We start from the raw sequence: 17,222 nt of genomic DNA on the forward strand, positions 1-17,222 counted from the left end.
ATTGGCACAAGTGAGATTAGTAGACATTACCAGCAATTTAAATGAACTCGCCCTTTTACCTAGCCTATCTGGTGTAGGTGTCTGCGTGACACGGATAATCTTCTTTTATAAGGAATTCACATTCTGAACTCCATCCAATAATTTGCAATTTGCATATATTGTCTCACGAAGGAAAAAGCAGAATATATAAATAAAAACAACGAATATGTAAACGATAATAATAGGAATAAATCGACTCAACGACCGATAAACTCGTTTGCTAAACTTCCCGTTGCTGATTATTCCGAAATTTAAAAATTACGTTGTAAGCTGACAGCACGTACGTATTAGACACAATACTTAAATGCGGCGAATTAGAAAAATCCTTCTTTCAGTTGATCATAAAGTTTAATAAAATGAGAAACTATTTGGCAACACTGTCTTCTGTGTTTACGTGCTGGAAAGTATTGCGGTTCTTAGCTCAGTGATCGGCTAGTTAAGTGTGTAAATGAATTTGCATAGAGAAATATTAGCCAAGTTGTTAAATGGCTAACCAACTTTCAGGTAAATTAATTCTCGTAACCGGTGAGTTGTTAAATAAATAAAAATAAATTTATTCAGAATAATCGTAACACCATCTGCTATATAGGTGCCGGTTCTGGCATTGGTCGTAGTACGAGTGGTTTGCTCAAAGATTACGGGGCAAAAGTTATTGCTGCTGATTGTAATCTCAACGCCGCTGAACAAACAGCAAAAGATTTGGGTGGTGGTGAGTTTCTTAATCAGTCTTCACCAATGAAGTGGCTTAACACTAGATTTACCGAATACGTCAAATTGATTCATTTCAACTTTCGACTTTAAAAAATACATTCAGAAAACATGTAATGCAGCAGAAGATTTCGATGAATTTAATCTATGTGAGAAGAGTTTAAAAATTCTATGCTTCATTTTTTTTTTGTTTTTTTTTTTTCTATCCTTTCCAGTTTACGCGAAATTGGTGATGTATGCATATTTCTACCAAAGTCGGTCCCTTTGATTCAGTTTTGCTTATAAAATTCCCCTAGAATTGGCAATGAGTGTGTGAATGAGTTTGTCTGTAATCAGAATGGTAGAATGGGCGAAAAGCTACAGCAGCTTCGAAAAACAAAGAACGGCAACTTTTCCTTATTTTCATCAATAACTAACCATCCCGTGAAGATAGTTCCGAAAAAGCTTAATTTCCAAATTTGTCAGGTTCCCCTAAAGGTTCTGCGCTCACGCCCATAATTAGCGGCTAAATAATGGGTAGTGGTCTATGCATGCCTTGTTTTACGTATATTAATGAGTTTCTGATTCTATCACTTCTTGTCGTTTTCGATCTAGTTTGTGTAAAAAAGAAAATAGAGAAAGCAAGGCAAAATTTAAAATGAAAATGATCGTTATTTACGTTTCCGGGTTGAGGATGCAACTCTGAAACATATTTTATGCTAGACAGCATAAAAATATTTCTTATGTTTACTGCTTGCGTAAACCGCTCTATCTGTTTGCTGTGAACTATTTACGATTTCATATTTGTGTTACTAGCAAGCCCTTCAGTCACTATGAATAAATTGGACGTAAATGAGAAAAAGAAAAACTTATTGTTAATTGTGGGCGTGTTTGTAAATCGATCAAAATACAAGTCATATATTTTCGGAAATATTTTCACGGCATCATAAGTTATTGACGAAAAAATTGTCCTCACATTTCCAATGTTCCTTCAGTGTCTTGTTCATCGTTGATCTGCTTTATGGCAGATAGCATGCATTTATCCGTCCTGTTCTTCTAATTGATTGCGGAATTCATATGTGTCACATTAGAACAAAAAAAAAAAAAAAAAACTCAAATTGACTTACTTCGTTAGAAGGAGAAATATATAAATGCTCAGGTGTTCGTTCTCTCTGGTGTTAAGTTAGAAATTTAATAAATAATCTTGCAGAGACTATTGCCTTGGAAATTAATGTGACTTCTTTGGAAAGTGTACGTAAAGCCGTTGAAAGCATATACCAACAATTTAAAACTACACCATCGGTAGTAGTAAATTCGGCCGGTATAACGCGTGATGGCTATTTATTAAAAATGACAGAAGACGATTATGACGATGTTTACAAAGTCAATTTAAAGGGTACTTTCCTAGTTACACAACAGTTCGCTAAAGCGATGATTAACAATGGAATAACAGGCGGAAGTATAATAAATATTTCGTCAATTGTGGCGAAATTGAATAATATCGGGCAATCGAATTATGCAGCCAGCAAGGCGGGGGTCATTTCGTTAACTGAAGTGGCCAGCAAAGAATTTGGTAAATTTGGTATACGTGTGAATTCTATATTGCCGGGCTATATAAACACACCGATGGTGGCGGTGGTGCCGCAGCATATTAAAGATGAGGTTGCAAAAAGATGTCCTTTAGGTCGCATGGGTGAACCGAGAGAAGTTGCTGAAGTTATAGCATTCTTGGCCTCAGATCGTTCATCGTACGTTAATGGTGCGGCAATAGAAATTACCGGGGGCCTGAAGTAACATTTTTGCAATTTAATTACATTTAATAAAAAAAAAAAAAAATGTTTTTGTCAAGAATTTTTTATGCTTCAAAGTACTTCCTATTTAACAGAAAAAACATTTTCATTCATTTTAAGAAGCAAACGACGAAAGCTTCGCAGTTACGCAAAACTTCTCATCAATCAATTATTTATTATTGTTTCCGGGATCGTTAACATATTATTTAGATACTAAGCCTTAACCTTTACAGTTCTTGTTTTATTTCGGCGACGTCTTTGCTTCTGCTGGCGACGTCTGCGCATTCTTTGTGCTCGTCTCTTAGCGGCAGCAATGCGGCGTCGATGAGCATGGGCTTTGTATTTTAGCTTTCTACGTAAACGCTTTACTTCTGCTTTGCACTTACTATTACTTCTAACGAGTTTTCTATGAGCCTGTTCTCTTCTAAGCATATCAGACCGTCGTACGGCATTCAACACAGCCTGCACTTCATCACGAATTTGTTGCCGTGGGTTTACTTGAGAAGTACTTGATTGGACTTGTGTAGCTTTGTTTTCTGAATCGCTTTCCCTGACTTCATTATCGTCTATTAATTGCTCTTCATCATCTTCACTATCGCCATCGTCACCGGCATCATCGTTATCGTCGTCGCCGTCGTCGCCGTCGTCGTCGTCGTTGTCATCATCATCATTATCATCATCATCATCATCATCATCATCCGTATCCTCGCTATCCTGATTATGAGTTTTCTTACTATTTTTCTCCTTTCGTTCATTACGGAAATGAAGTTCCTTCTCTGCGGGCAAAGTTGACACCGATTGACCTGCTTCGTCATTTACATAATAATCATCGTCTATATCATCCTCATCGTCATAATCGTCACAATCATCACAATAGTAATCACAATCATCACAATACTCATATTCGTAATAATCGTCATCATCGCAATCGTTACAATCATCGCCGCTTTGTATCACTTCTATTGTTGGTGAAGATTGACCTGCCAGACCTTTCTGACTTAATATGTCAAGTAGATTGAAATTACGATTTGCTGGGTTAGCCGCAGCTAACCGGCCATGTGATCGAACAGATCCATGGTTTGTATCGTCATGGCCATCTACATCGAATACGAATTTTGTTTAATTCATTTTTTTTTTATTATTGTTATTATTATTATCATTATTACATATTTTTAAAATATTTAAAAAATTTTCCATATTCATGTTTACTTACAGGTCGGCTGTGAGAGCACAGCGGTTAGAATTAGTAAAACTAGTTCTAAACGCATATTTCGCAAATCTGAATCGCTTAACTTTTAATCACACTAGTCTAGGTTGAGGGTTTGTTCAAAGATAAGCACTTGAATGGAAATGATTTTCTTGGAAGACTTTTGCAAACTTTTATACCTCAATCGGACAACGGCCATTAATTAGTTAAGCCATAGTTTTAGTTAATGTTTTACTACTTTCACAAGCTATTAAATTAATTCTATTGACAGAATTTTAAAATTTGATCTCACTTACAAAAGAATATTAATTAGAATTATGATTAGCATAAAAAAATTCTAGATCGTTAACCTCATTTTATTACTATTGCTTAATACTCTGCAATCTGGTTATGCTAGAAAAAAAAAAAAAAAAAAAAAGCAAAAAAAAAACTATAAATATTTATTGGCTTGGAAGAAGTCAATGAAATTCCTTAACATCGCATATATCGAAGCAAGAGTTGTGATTATTTCACTAAGGACAAGAGATTTACAAAGAGGATAATTAAGAGCCATGCGTAAAGAATTTCAGTTCATCTAACTAGAGAGGCAATCAATCTTGTGCAAAAAAGGGAAACAAGAACGGAAGAAAGTGTCTACGATTCGGCAGAAAGAGTTCGAATAGAAAAACCAATCAATCTATAATGAAAAGGAGAGGATGTGCAGCTAAAGAAAGTAGAATATCATGAATATGGATTTGACTTAAAAGTAAAGGCAACTATATTAGGAAAAAAGTGTTTTGGAGTCATAGCGAAAGTGCGCGACCAAAAAGAATGAAAGAAAGAAAAAAAGAAAAGATTTTTACAATTTGGAAATAAACTTGGAGTAGACTAACAAAGTTTAGTTGGAAAAGTTATACATTTTGAGACGACAAGCGATTAGCAAGCAAAACTATACATTATAGTAGGCAACGGTCACATCATTAAGTGTCCCATACTACTTCGCTTCATGTAATTATTGCTACAACGATTACGGAAAAGTGGTCCGATTCAAATCATTTTCAATAGCGTCGGTATTGGGCAAAAAATATCGAAAATATTGCGATCTGTAGATTGGATCCAAGATCGATCGATTCAAAAAGTGATCCTCAATCGATCAGTATAATAAAAGGGGAATCAATCTCAAGTTCTTCTCGTTGTGGCATACATCCGCACAAACTTAATATATTCTTGTACCACAGGCGGAGTATGACACGCGAATAGAAAAACGCGTTTATGTGCAACTCATTCTGTAATTTCGTTCTAAATACCCTATGAAAACGCATAGTCCAAACATTTCCAGACAAGAATGTGACGTTGCTTTCAGGTTTGAAACATTTATTACTTTAGTGAAAAAGAAAGAAGGAGAATAGGAAAAAAGAGCGTACAAAGCTTCATAGTGAACAGCATGTTTTTTGTTTTGACCATTGTTTTGGAATGCACGGATCGATGGTAGATTAATAAAACTCGAATTGGTTGTTAAGGATATATATAGTAAAGAAAACTAAAAGAAAATCATTTTTGGAGCACATTATAAAATGGCAACACCGTAGCCTTTCTCTTAAGCGATATTTTATTAATTTTAATTTCCAGGCTCTTGGCTGCCTCGAGAGTAATTGGTGCAAAGTGAATCCACTTAATCTACGTCTCGACGGTTAGAGAAGCACGTAAAATTTTCTGAAAAATTTGGTTTTTCTGTCACTACCGTTTATTGGAATGAAAAAAGCTGAAAAGTTGAAAGTTGTTGTAGAGGAGTTTGTAAATGGATTAAGAAGTTTGACGATCAGGATTAAGATTTCGAATCATAAAGTCGTGTTTAACAAATCGAAAGACAGAAGATATACAGAAGCTCAATCAATTGCAGTAATCATGCTGATCGGGAATATATACCTATTCCATAATTACAAATATATATACATAAATCTAGTATAAACTGCGTTAGCGATAAAAGGAGAGAAACTGAAAATTTCGAAACATTTGCGTCAAAAGTTTTCTTTGACTTAGGCCATTGGTTTATGACCTTAGAAACGCTTCTAGAAAACCAAAGGATGCCAAGTCTTAAGCATTTGTATAAACTCATGTGCCTATCTCAAATTATCAAAGAATAAATCATTTTGGTTGTTTTGTTGTAGTTAAATTTTGCAAATCGACTCAGTGCTCGTCCACAATTACCAAACCAATATATATATAAATAGAGTGCAAAAAAATGCCTATATGCTCATCATTGTAAGCTTTACGTTTTGTTACGTATACGCTTTCGTTGCAATTGCACTCAGAATTCCATTGCACTGTAATGCGTTATCTAATATTATTGTACTTCCGCGCTCGCAATGTCGTTGCACTCTCGATTGTAACTTTAATTAGATTAATCAGTCATACTACTGCACTCACTCAACGTTTATTAGTTTTGAATATTATTGCATGACTTTTGTTCTTTTAATTAAGTATGCAAATATGTTTGTATCTACAATTCCACGAATTTGGAAGTAAATCAAATATTTTGATAAATGATTCCGCTTGACGAGATACCAGCATTATTACTATTGTTATTAATACTAGGTGTATCCTCTCTGACACGGAAAAGGCTGCGGTTAAAGACGCTGGCACAGAGTCAAGTGTTTCTCGTCGTTGTCATCGCCATCAATCATTTACATCGCAACAATTATCCGTTCTTTGGGCTTATCAATGACGACCATATATTGAATACATTTTTCATTACAATCCTATTTTGTAAACATTCCATAGTTGAATCATTTATTATTATAATATGTAGCCATATGGGTGTGCACGACAGTCTTGAATATAGTATGTGGTCTACCGAGAGCTACCCTCTGCAATTTTAATAACCATATGAAAATGTTTCTCAAAACGTAATTACATATATTTTTTCTATATACATGTATTCGATGATTGTATTAACCAGAGAACTATCTGTCTTCCTTTAGACTCAATATTGAAAGCACATAGTTACATATGTTAATATAAAATTCTATATTATTGATTATCTTATTTTTTGCCAGCAACAATCTCTTTCCATTTTTCGCCAGTAGGCTTTTCCCTACATGGAAGGATGTCCTATGGTTTCGGACAATCCATAAAACAAGTCATTCCTCAATTTCTTCGGAAGCATTAAAGCGTTGACCAAGTTGTTCTGCACAACATGCGGAGATTGTTGCTCGTATATTCGAATTTACCATTTAAGCAATCAAAAAGTTTATTTTACGACTTAGCGGCAAATGGTCGATCGTTGATTGCTTAGCCGGCCTATAATCTATTCACACTTTTTCTCATATTACGAAAATTTTCTTTTCAATTTCCTCTCTATTTGCAACTGACATGAATAGTGATTGTTTTATTTCAATTTTCAGAGACCCGTTGATTCTATCTGACAGGCGTAATTCCCGCGCAATCGATAAATATTCCGTTCTCCTATTAATATTGACATCGGCAATAACAACAGGCTTACCTTCTTCCATTTAGTGTTTCATATTTTGTTCATCACGACATCTCCACTTGAACTCACAATGCAACAAATTCCCATTGAAACAATCTTGCTTATTAGCAATAAATCTTGTTCCTTTATCGATTTAGTTGTCTTCAAATTCTTTTCATCGTCTTAGAGATTCACACTATGTAGAGTTTATTCCCTTGAATGATCGAGAAGCTTTAAGTAGATGGATAAAGTATTTAATAATATTTCTTGCACATTCCACTTTAATGCGTCCATGCATTTTGCGAATTGAAAGAGAAAAATGTGAACAATGTCAAATGTGGCAAAAGTAGTTAAATAAAATATACATGTAGGCAGAGCAGTAGAGCAGTAGTAATTCTTTATGCAGAAGAACTTGGACAAAACGTAGGTCTTTTAAAATAAAAAAAAAAAACTGAAATTTACATGTCCCCCATTCTTATGGAAAAGTTCCAATGAAATTAGCGAACCATGCATACTTTGTAAGATTAATTTTTCTGGTAGTCGTAAATTGTTATTATGCGCCCCACAGCCCATGGTACAATCGCATATTAAGTTTGTGCGGACTTATGTAACAGTCAAAAGGGCTTGAGATCGATCCAACTTTTACTATACCGATTGATGCATGTGTGTCTGTGCTTCCGCCTTGTTTTCCTGTGTTCAACGTACAGGTCGTAATTTTCGTCATTTATTTATTGTGTATATATTTTACAAATATATTTACAAAGCAGGCGGATAGCTTAGATGACATGCTCGTCTGTATTGTAATCTCGACCGCACTCGACATTTGAAACCGCGACAATTGATTTGTTAGTCGCCATTCTTTGCTTACTCGGGTACTCAGGCGTATAATAATTTTGAGCATATTTTGTGAAAATTTCGTACAATGAAATATTTTGACCCAAGAATGAGCACTGCTAAAAACGGTTCAGATGGGACCACTTTTTCGACTACATCCAGTACAATACATATTGAAGTTATATGAGTAGCTGTATAAAATGAAATGGTGTAGGGTATTTAATCTTCGGCCGTGTCCCTCTATAGTGGTTTTATTTGTTCTTAGTTAAAATAATTTTTGTTTTTCTTAAAGTGCTTTACTACATCAGTTTTTGACTACAAACTTTTGCTCTCAGTCCCTTTAATTAAGTAGCAAGATATGGAAGCGCATCATTTCGTGAACATCACTTCGAATCCTTGATGACTGTAACATATAATCCATCCGATCAGAATGACATTCAAAACCATGATAGTCCAAATCAATGAGAAACTTTCGAACTACATCAACGCGTTTTTTGGCGATCACGTACTGCCTACTAATGCTAAAAGCCCCACAGATAGTTCATAAGGTAACGATGAGGAAATTTTTAGGTTACGTTTTGTGTTCTGGTTCAAGGATGAACGCGATTGATATTTGTTCAGATCATTTCGACCACTGCCCATGCCACGTCCCCTTTTGAAAAGTCGATCTATGAATAACGATAGGGTGGTGCAAGGGGCTCAATGGTGGATCGTTGTCGACTATAGTGTTTTTACTTGCAAGTTCTATCAACTTTTCTACTCCATCTACAGTTGGTTGCTGTTGATGAAGTTTAGCTCAAGAATTTCTTAAATAGAGTTTTTATATGAAAACAGCACCGAACGGCTATAACTAACGCAAATCCAAATTACATTTCAATCGGTTTTCTTACAAGACTGATACTCAATATCAACTTCAGCTCTTCAGAGCTATAGGTAAATACCTATGCACTGACTGTAAGACAGGCTTCAAATTGAGTTAGAAAACGAATTAAAGTCGCAAAAAGGATTAAAATATGAGGTCCATGCAATGAATTCAATAAACAGAAAGCTAAATATTGCCTCAAGCGAAAACATGCGCCTAATACTTAGCGTTCAAAACCCAGGAAAGAGAATAAAAAATTGCACTTTAAATTTTGCGTAGAAGTAGAGCCTTTCACAACACCAAAAAATGCAAAGGGGAAGTGTCACGTGCCAATGGTGTCTTTCTGCATAATTCCTTTAGATGAGTCTTTATTTTTAATAAATATACATATAGAAGTAGATATCTTAGCGTAGAGATTAAAACTATGTTATGTTAATGTAAATTGTTCAGGTTAAACGGGCACCATGTATACAACGGGAGCAAAATCGTCTTTTTTCGCATAATGTCCATCATTTTTTCTCTCCTGAATGCTACCTCTACCAGTGTTTTGGTTATTATTTTTCAAATTTCGTTTTCCAGGCGATGCACGTTTTAATCCATTTTTGTTGTTAGTTTTAGTGCTTGATTTCATTTTATAATCTCGAGCTTTGTTTGGCTGCTTGTTTTTAGCGCTTCTGGAGATTTTACGATGACTTTTTGTACTGTTTTTTGATTTAAATTTTTTAACATTCGACGATTTAGCGGAACTTTTTAGATTTGAATGTTTTTTCGGTGCTGCTCTCTTACCGCTCGTGATGGTTTTATTATTATCGTTAAGCCGTGTAGTTTTGTTTTTGGCATTACGACGACGACTACGTTGTCGCTGACGTAATGCACGCCCTTCCTCAGCCTTCCGCACAGTAACAGTTTCTTTATTGTCGTCGTCCGCTGGAAGAACATTTATCTGTTGATTTTGTCTATGAAAGGCTATTAGATATCTAGAAAGTCGTTGTTGCTGGTGAGAGAACAAATGAAAATTTTGACTTCAATTCATTTCACAAATACGTTCCCAATTACCTTAGCAGGTTTAGTAACCTTCGCAGTGTTAACGATTTGGTTTTCTTGATTAGTAACGACGCACTGAGAAGGATCGGTTTTTTCGCAATCAGAAACTGTTTTATGAATATCTGGATTTTTCCTTAGCTCAGCATCTTCGATACCTGCGCCTGTGTCGGCCTTATCGGGAACCCTTTCATTTTCATTGTCAAAGTTTGTAATCTTCTCAAAGGTGTCATTATGATCCTGACTAGCTTGCTGATTTTCATCAGCACCTTTCAACGATAGAGTCGCAGCAGATGGAGCTGCTTGCGTATCTATACTTCAATGATTATAATGTAGAAAGGTTTGCAAATTTACTAACCTGTCGAAGCGTTTATCCAACGAAAGAAGACACATAACGCAATAAGTAGGAATACGTTTTTTTTCATTTTCTTTAATATTGTTCTCAGTCTAGCTGAACGCGATACTGGCTGAAACGTAATGCGCCTTGAGGTTTGTAAAGCCCAAGATTTTATATTAACTTTTGCCATCGAAGCATTAAATAAATAATTAACATAAAAATTCCTAATGATCTTCAGTTTTGCGCAAAAATATAGACAAGTTACAAGAAAAGTTACTCGGCATGCAATGAATCTTAGTTACCCAACAGAGAGTGATACAGAGAGAGAGAGAGAGAGAGAGAGAGAGAGAGAGAGAGAGAGAGAAAGAAAGTGAAAGAAAGAAAGAGAGAGGGAGTAATCATGAGACCCTTAGAGACATCTACGCAAAATTTGTCAGAAATTGCCTTATAATGAAAGTAGACAAGTTTATGAAAGTTATACAGATCATCTCTTTACACTGAACATACATAGAAGTCAACTGGACATTTAAGTCAATTTTCAGACATCAGTCTGAATTTTAAAAATTGCCATCAAAATCTGTCTGGACCTGTTCACAAATCTGCTCGCGCCCTATGCAGTTTTCAGTAAGTTACAAACGAGATGACAAAATTAGCATTCTGTCCGCATTCAGTTCTGAGCATGAAAATGTAAAAAAATAAAAACACATAGGAGTTTAAATATTATTGATAATCAAAGTTAAACAAAAGATTAGCTTTCTCTTTGCGAATATAAAAATGTCTTCTTATTTATCCGAAAGTATTTAGGTTAAGCAAAAAACCTAACTCTGTGCTATCAAGTTCAATATCCCCCATGATATATGTAAATTAGTTCGCAAAGAAAAAACCTAAGCAACCTTTTGATCAACAACTTTGAGAAAATAAGCATTTAATACATATTTTAACCAGTGTTGTTCTTTGTTTATCATTCGCAAAAAATAATATTCGTAGATTAGAAAAAATGACTGCCTGTCTGTTGCTTGTTCTGTTGTTGCGTTTTTTCACGTGAAAGGCACAGTTCGACATTTTTGAGACTTTAGGCAAAAGTCCGGAGCACTCACGTGCACTTGTCATTCAGGAACGAGTGCTGGATGGGACGTTTCTTGCAATTCCTGCGACACTTGCGATCCTATAAATAATATGTTGACAACTATTATCCGTCCGAGTACCCGAGTAAGCTAAAAACGCCAACTAAAAACTTAATTGTAACGGATTCAAATCTCGAGTGTGGTCGAATTTTCAATACTTATACGGTCGTCTTTACAGCCATGCTTTGTAAATGCAATTCCAAAGTGTATACGCAATAAATAAATATCGAAAATTACGATCTGTAGGTTGAACATAAGAAACCAAGATAGGCACATGGACAGGCAAGCCTGAATCAATTCAGCAAGTGATACTGAATCGATTGGCATACAGTATACCTTTGTACTAAAAGCTGTGTATTGTATAAATATTGATATATTCTTAGTCTTAAGGTAAATTGAGGACTAGAGATTTTTCGTTAATTCTAGGTTAGGTTAACAGCTCGGGCATTAACCTCGAACTTTCAGGCAACTCCTGGAATCGATATCCGATATAACAATAAAATATTGCAACATCGTTTTTTCTTTTTTTCATATACAAGTTTATCTCACTCTTTGACACGTGGTGATTTAAATTAAGTTTCAACGTCGAACGGCAGACGACCATGAATAAATCGGTGCACGAAGTTATGTCAATAGAGTTGAGTTTGTTTTATTGAGCAATATTTTAGTACATAAGAACAGTAAAAGTCATTGCATATAGTTTTGCATGTGCTGTAGTAAATTTTTAATCAAAGGATATCCTCAAAGTCAGCTCGAAGTCAGTCCGAAGCTCCCATGGTATTCTCTCCATAGCATGCCTTAAACATGAAAGCTTAGAAGATTATTGAGATTCGAATTAATTGTAGATAAAATTGTTTATGTCTGAAATATATTTCGCTAATGCGCTGTGAAGATGTCTTTTTACATTCATACGAACGCTTTCTTCCGTGTTTGATGCTTAAAGTAAAAGACAGAGTGTCCCAAAATTTACATTAGATTTGAATTTGCCGCCATAAAAATGTTGGCAACCAAAACGAAAAAAAATAATTTGACGGCCGACAGTTTAGGGTTCGCATTACGCGAGGGAGAGACGCGCGAAAATGAACTCGAGCTACTCGAGCAACGATTGTTACTTACGCTCGAAATCGTGTTATGATGACCTAGTGGTTTTTTCCTAAATTAGGTGGCGATTTGATGTGAATGACATGTAGTTTGAGCAAGATGACGCCACATCCCATACATCCTGTTAAAAAATACACTTACTGCATGAGACATTCCCTGGCCTTGTACTCACCCGTTTCGATGATCACAGTTTCGATAAGAGAATGCGTATGCGGCAGCAAAGTCGTTGAAACCATGTGCCCGATGTGTTATTCTATACATGATTTAGAAAAAATTTGCAATCAAGTGAGAAAATTATATTCAATCGAGATCGAATCTTTTATACCCATCACTGATGTCCTAAAGCAGAATACAAAGTAAAAGAACTACATTTTCATCCTCTATATAATGGGCGCGACTGATTTTTTCTATTTTCAAAACAAGAGTTTTTATCGCTTAGATGTGTAGGCGGTGCAGGCGCGTCTTTGGAAAAGTTCTTCTTCGAAATTCTTTTGCAAATTTACAGGCGATAACTTTATTTTCGCGAGCGGGAGAATACTTACACAGCTGTGCAGACAGACAGATGGACAGACGAACAGAGAGACATGTTTAGATTCATTCTAACTTTAAAACTGGCCAAGAATTTATATACTCTATGGTGTGTTTGCAGATTTTTTCCGTGCCTTATAAAGATATTGAAAAAAAATTTAAATTTTGATACACATAGCAATGGGTGGCCCAGTTTCAATGCCAACCTGCGCGCAAGAACTTCGAAGGACATGCTTAAAAAGATGCAGAATTTGACGATAATCAAGAATACATGGCCTCATCCTTAGGTGATGGGTATAAAAATTAACTCTGCTTTCTATTTAATTCAAATTTTGCATAAATTTTGGGACATCCTTTATATGAAATCATTTCTTGGGGTATAACGTTTAACTATATTAATTGCTTTCCAGAATGTTTTTCAAAAGAAAATCATACCAGTGGATATATATCAAAAACAGGACTATAATGGTTAAATATACCTGGATTTCAGAGTAAAAAGTAATTACGTCCATCAAACACATATTGACCAAGAGCAGAGACAACAGGTTAACAAACCTTTAATGCACGTCACCTTAGGGCATGGTTAAAAAACTTTGGGGAGTATTTTTTTCAGTTAGGAATCTATACAAGCATTAGCAGTGTAGTAAAAATGCACGCAGCAAATATCAGCTTCTTTCTCGATTCTTGAGCGCGAATATTTTAACGACAGGCGAGAGTTAGAGAACGTAGCTGAGTTAACGCGTAACCTTGAGCGAATGAAGCAGAAATATACAAGGTGGAGATTTGGCGACATATTTTTACATGTTATAAATGGAAAATAATCAATGACGTAACCAACGATGATAGGTGTATTTTGTCCTTGGGCATTTTTATGGAAACGTATTCAGTACGTAAGCCGTGGATATGCATAATGCTTAGCCGCTTGTCGATAGCGCTCATACGTGCTAAGCCTCAGAAATTCCTTTGTTTTTTTTCAAATGAACTAAAAGTAAAACTAGGGCGTGCCACCCATATTTCCCATATTTCTTAGGGTCACTCGGTGAAATTTCAATGTCATATATTCCATAAGATTTTTTGTAAGATTTTTTTTTATATTTACACATTAGTCAAAGAAAAAGAGTAATGAATAAAGACGCCCTGGAATTTTGATGATAAATTTTTTCATATTTAAAAATTGGTGCAGTGTTACCGCCCATACTGGGAAAGTGATATCAAGCTTCTTAGGATTTCTTTAAGTCTTAAATAATGAAAGTAAATTTAATACTTTATTATATTAATTGGAAAAAAAAAATTTCTCTTATACATAACATATATCTTTATTGCTTACAATTGTACATAAATATTATATAATTTCATTTTAAGAGATTTCAGTTTCATTTGCACTAATGATTTTTCCTTCTTTTCCTCTGCATTAATGAGCCTATTTTTAATCCTCTACGATTTTCTGAAGCTTGTCTGCCTAGACCTGGCTCTGAATCATCGCCTACTACTATAAAATCATTTTCGGTATCCGTTGCGATTGGTTTCTCTACTTTAGTTCGAGATGTCATTACGTCCGTTCCAACTTTCCTTTGCCTCACGCTAGATGGTCGCTTTGTAGCTTTAAAAATATTATATAACGAATCTTCAGGTAATGCTTGTACGGTTTGTGGTCGAATAGACGGTGTTTTCTCATAATCTTGTTCGACCGCTTGCTCAGGAAATTGGAATTGAGGTATTCCAATTACTACCGGCCTAATATATATATAGGGTAAAGACGATGTAGTAGGTCGTGTATTTTCTACGCTATTTTGTGCCGGCTTTTTTATGTAGTTAATCGGTGTTGAAGCGGTATCAAGTGTCGTGCCTTCTTCAAGTAGATATAACTTTTGACCTTGACCATTAATCAGCAATTTAACTTGTTCGCGTTGTTTGCCGGAACTTGCGCTTGCAGGGTTTTGACTGCCTATAAATTGCTGTATGAATTTTTCTAAATTTTTCGGCGGATTTTTCTTCTGTCGTTGTTGCTGCTGTTGTTGATAATACTGTCTGGCATGGAATTTATCACTTAAACGATTTTCATCCTTACGTCTTTTTGCTTCATTGCCTTTATTATTTGAAGCTTTGTAACGTCGTCGATGCTGCGGTCTTTGCGTTTCTTCCTCATATTCGTCTTCAGTGTAGCTGTCCTCATCGTCGTTGTCGTCATTATCATTTTCTTCAATATCTTCCTTATTGTCTAATTCCTCAATACTATCTTCTTCTTGGTCATTATCTCGCTCAATATTCTCATTGGAATCGAAACTGTCATTATCGTCGTTATCGTAAAAACCGTTATCATTTTCTTGTAGAACATTAGGAAATTTGTTGTTGTGTCGCTGAGGAAGCTTCTGGTTGGCTATAGAAATTGTAGGCCTTTTGGTTGTACCTCGGCGACGCTGTACATGAACTACTACATCAGGTTGTTCCGTTGTGACTGGACTAGCGATAGCTGAGCTAACAGGCGTATCCGCCGAATTTGGCAATAGAATTGGTACACGTAACCATTGGGTCAGACTATCTCTCCACGAATTCAATGATGAATTCAAACTTTGACCAGTGGCAAAGCCAAGCCATGACCACGGCGAAAGAGCCGGTGAGGTAGAAGCTTGTTTAGCATCACCAAATGGCGGTTGACCTACTGCCGGCTTAAGGGCAATAAAAGGTTGAAGAATAAAATCGGTCACCGTAGGTGGTTTTTTGTTTGGTGAGAGCAGTTCCGTTTCTATTTTCTCAGAATCATTTCCTTTAGGCGCTTGATTGTTTTGATCTAAAAGTTCGAAAACGTTCTATAAACTGTTTGTTTATTTGTAATCTATCGGACAATGTTACTTACCTTCGCTATTCGATGTATTAAATGAGGGAACAGTAAGCTTTTCAGATAAAATATTTCCATTTTCCTTTTCCATTGCCGTCGATCCATCTTGAGCCGTAACGGCTGCCATCGAAATAATTATAATGAAACTACAAATTTTCATTTTACGCTTTCCTACAATAATAATGAAAGATAGTTAACGCTCTAAACTAAAGCCAAAATGCCAGCTTTGACACTCGGTATATATTTGCAAATGGTTTAACGTTCTCGCAAACGTTGGCTTTTATATTTTTTAGAATTCTTGTAATTAGATTTTCGAAAAAACTTTGGTGTAAATGATGAATATAAAAGAAATCTTTTCGATTAGTTCGTTTGCTGCCATAATATGAGTCAACTATCTTGAATCTATTGGTATATGTATTCGGAAACTGTTGAAAGAAAATGAGAGGAATAGAACCGTCCACGAACTTTTTGTAGATATAATCAGTCGTTATGTTTATCTTATGTTCCAGCGAATTGAGCAAATCAAGTTTTGTTTATGTTTGCATCCACCGCTCACAGAGACCCATTAAGGGATAACAAGGGTATATTAACTTTATCAGGGCGTATGTAACACGCAAAAAATATGAATTAAATACACGAACATGTATGCCTTCCATTCTAAGTCAACTTAGAATTCATTAACGTCTTTCCCTTTGCCTATTTATCTCCGAGTTGGTCCACTGTTAATAAGCCCGCATACGCATCACAATTGACAAAAAGCAATTTTTAACGGATTTCTTGGCGAATTGGTAATTGAAGCATGGACATGCGTCATTGCAAATTTTTTTACAAAATCTGATGGACTTTGTTTGTAATAGAAATTTGCCGTTAGTTGTCGTTTATTTAAAAAATATTCTATATTATCTTACTTACGATATTAGAGCAATTTCTCGACATTAACGACTTAACCTCAATAGAGCTAAACGACGAATACAGTATTTCTGTTAATAATGTACTGATGCGATGGGTATCTAAGATTCGCTTCAAGGTCAATATTATTTTTTCTTCTTCTTACTTGCTTTTATTATTCGAATTTTTATTGCTCAACGCCTAAAGAAACGATTAACCTAAAAAAAAAAAAGAAAAAGGAGAACAACTTACAAGATTTTATAAAAGAGAAAAATCCCCAGCGTGGAAAGACAGACAGTGAAAGCCTCTCACCTTTTGCTACATCTTATCTCACTATAAATAATTGATAATCTAGTAAAAGCCCAAAGACAGCGGCAACATTTTTAAATTTGTGCAAATTTATACATCTTTAAAGCTTTCTTACGTTTCACTTGACCTAAATTATTCTTGTTGTTAAATTTTATAACTCATACTCTTTCTCTCTCCTTATCTAGAAAATT

The 17,222-nt window shown here is 35.3% G+C and overlaps 4 protein-coding genes across 7 annotated transcripts; 1 reads left to right on the plus strand and 3 right to left on the minus strand.

Moving 5' to 3' along the window:
- The first annotated feature begins 426 nt into the window (after positions 1-426).
- Positions 427-2,561, plus strand: LOC119632691 (estradiol 17-beta-dehydrogenase 8). The gene is made up of 3 exons (XM_038025726.1): positions 427-564; positions 629-748; positions 1,937-2,561. Exons 1-3 carry the CDS (start codon positions 525-527, stop codon positions 2,518-2,520), a joined length of 744 nt encoding a protein of 247 aa, XP_037881654.1. The 5' UTR covers positions 427-524; the 3' UTR covers positions 2,521-2,561.
- A 159-nt stretch (positions 2,562-2,720) lies between these two features.
- On the minus strand, positions 2,721-6,949 carry LOC119632676 (acidic repeat-containing protein-like). 2 transcript variants are annotated; one of them, XM_038025715.1, is made up of 3 exons: positions 6,933-6,949; positions 3,730-4,116; positions 2,721-3,613 (listed from the first exon to the last, which is right to left on the minus strand). In XM_038025715.1, exons 2-3 carry the CDS (start codon positions 3,782-3,784, stop codon positions 2,730-2,732), a joined length of 939 nt encoding a protein of 312 aa, XP_037881643.1. In that variant the 5' UTR covers positions 3,785-4,116; positions 6,933-6,949; the 3' UTR covers positions 2,721-2,729. The 2 variants fall into 2 exon arrangements, with proteins under 2 accessions (XP_037881643.1, XP_037881635.1); XM_038025707.1 differs by lacking the exon at positions 6,933-6,949 and having other exon boundaries at positions 3,730-4,562.
- Positions 6,950-9,286: 2,337 nt separating this feature from the next.
- On the minus strand, positions 9,287-10,465 carry LOC119643793 (probable basic-leucine zipper transcription factor E). 3 transcript variants are annotated; one of them, XM_038043304.1, is made up of 3 exons: positions 10,267-10,465; positions 9,924-10,177; positions 9,287-9,861 (listed from the first exon to the last, which is right to left on the minus strand). In XM_038043304.1, the coding sequence occupies exons 1-3, from the start codon at positions 10,433-10,435 to the stop codon at positions 9,319-9,321; spliced, it is 966 nt and encodes a 321-aa protein (XP_037899232.1). In that variant the 5' UTR covers positions 10,436-10,465; the 3' UTR covers positions 9,287-9,318. The 3 variants fall into 3 exon arrangements, with proteins under 3 accessions (XP_037899232.1, XP_037899224.1, XP_037899212.1); XM_038043296.1 differs by having other exon boundaries at positions 9,924-10,207; XM_038043284.1 differs by having other exon boundaries at positions 9,924-10,219.
- A 3,915-nt stretch (positions 10,466-14,380) lies between these two features.
- On the minus strand, positions 14,381-16,273 carry LOC119631450 (FK506-binding protein 4-like). The gene is made up of 2 exons (XM_038023705.1): positions 15,853-16,273; positions 14,381-15,786 (listed from the first exon to the last, which is right to left on the minus strand). The coding sequence occupies exons 1-2, from the start codon at positions 15,992-15,994 to the stop codon at positions 14,381-14,383; spliced, it is 1,548 nt and encodes a 515-aa protein (XP_037879633.1). The 5' UTR covers positions 15,995-16,273.
- Between the last annotated feature and the right edge of the window lie 949 nt (positions 16,274-17,222).

The sequence above is a fragment of the Glossina fuscipes genome, unplaced genomic scaffold (assembly GCF_014805625.2).
Source record: "Glossina fuscipes isolate IAEA_lab_2018 unplaced genomic scaffold, Yale_Gfus_2 0, whole genome shotgun sequence".
In the NCBI taxonomy this organism is placed as follows: Eukaryota; Metazoa; Arthropoda; class Insecta; order Diptera; family Glossinidae; genus Glossina; species Glossina fuscipes.

Bases quoted from the DNA above. Each gene is read 5' to 3' on its own strand.
- LOC119632691 (XM_038025726.1), top strand. From the start codon at position 525: ATGGCTAACCAACTTTCAGGTAAATTAATTCTCGTAACCG. The intron at 565-628 runs GTGAGTTGTTAA...TCTGCTATATAG, and splicing joins TAAATTAATTCTCGTAACCG to GTGCCGGTTCTGGCATTGGT. The intron at 749-1,936 runs GTGAGTTTCTTA...ATAATCTTGCAG, and splicing joins AGCAAAAGATTTGGGTGGTG to AGACTATTGCCTTGGAAATT.
- LOC119632676 (XM_038025715.1), bottom strand. From the start codon at position 3,784: ATGCGTTTAGAACTAGTTTTACTAATTCTAACCGCTGTGCTCTCACAG. The intron at 3,614-3,729 runs GTAAGTAAACAT...TATTCGATGTAG, and splicing joins TGTGCTCTCACAGCCGACCT to ATGGCCATGACGATACAAAC.
- LOC119643793 (XM_038043284.1), bottom strand. From the start codon at position 10,435: ATGGCAAAAGTTAATATAAAATCTTGGGCTTTACAAACCTCAAGGCGC. The intron at 10,220-10,266 runs GTTAGTAAATTT...ATTGAAGTATAG, and splicing joins TTGGATAAACGCTTCGACAG to ATACGCAAGCAGCTCCATCT. The intron at 9,862-9,923 runs GTAATTGGGAAC...TTCTCTCACCAG, and splicing joins AGGTTACTAAACCTGCTAAG to CAACAACGACTTTCTAGATA.
- LOC119631450 (XM_038023705.1), bottom strand. From the start codon at position 15,994: ATGAAAATTTGTAGTTTCATTATAATTATTTCGATGGCAGCCGTTACG. The intron at 15,787-15,852 runs GTAAGTAACATT...TCGAACTTTTAG, and splicing joins TAATACATCGAATAGCGAAG to ATCAAAACAATCAAGCGCCT.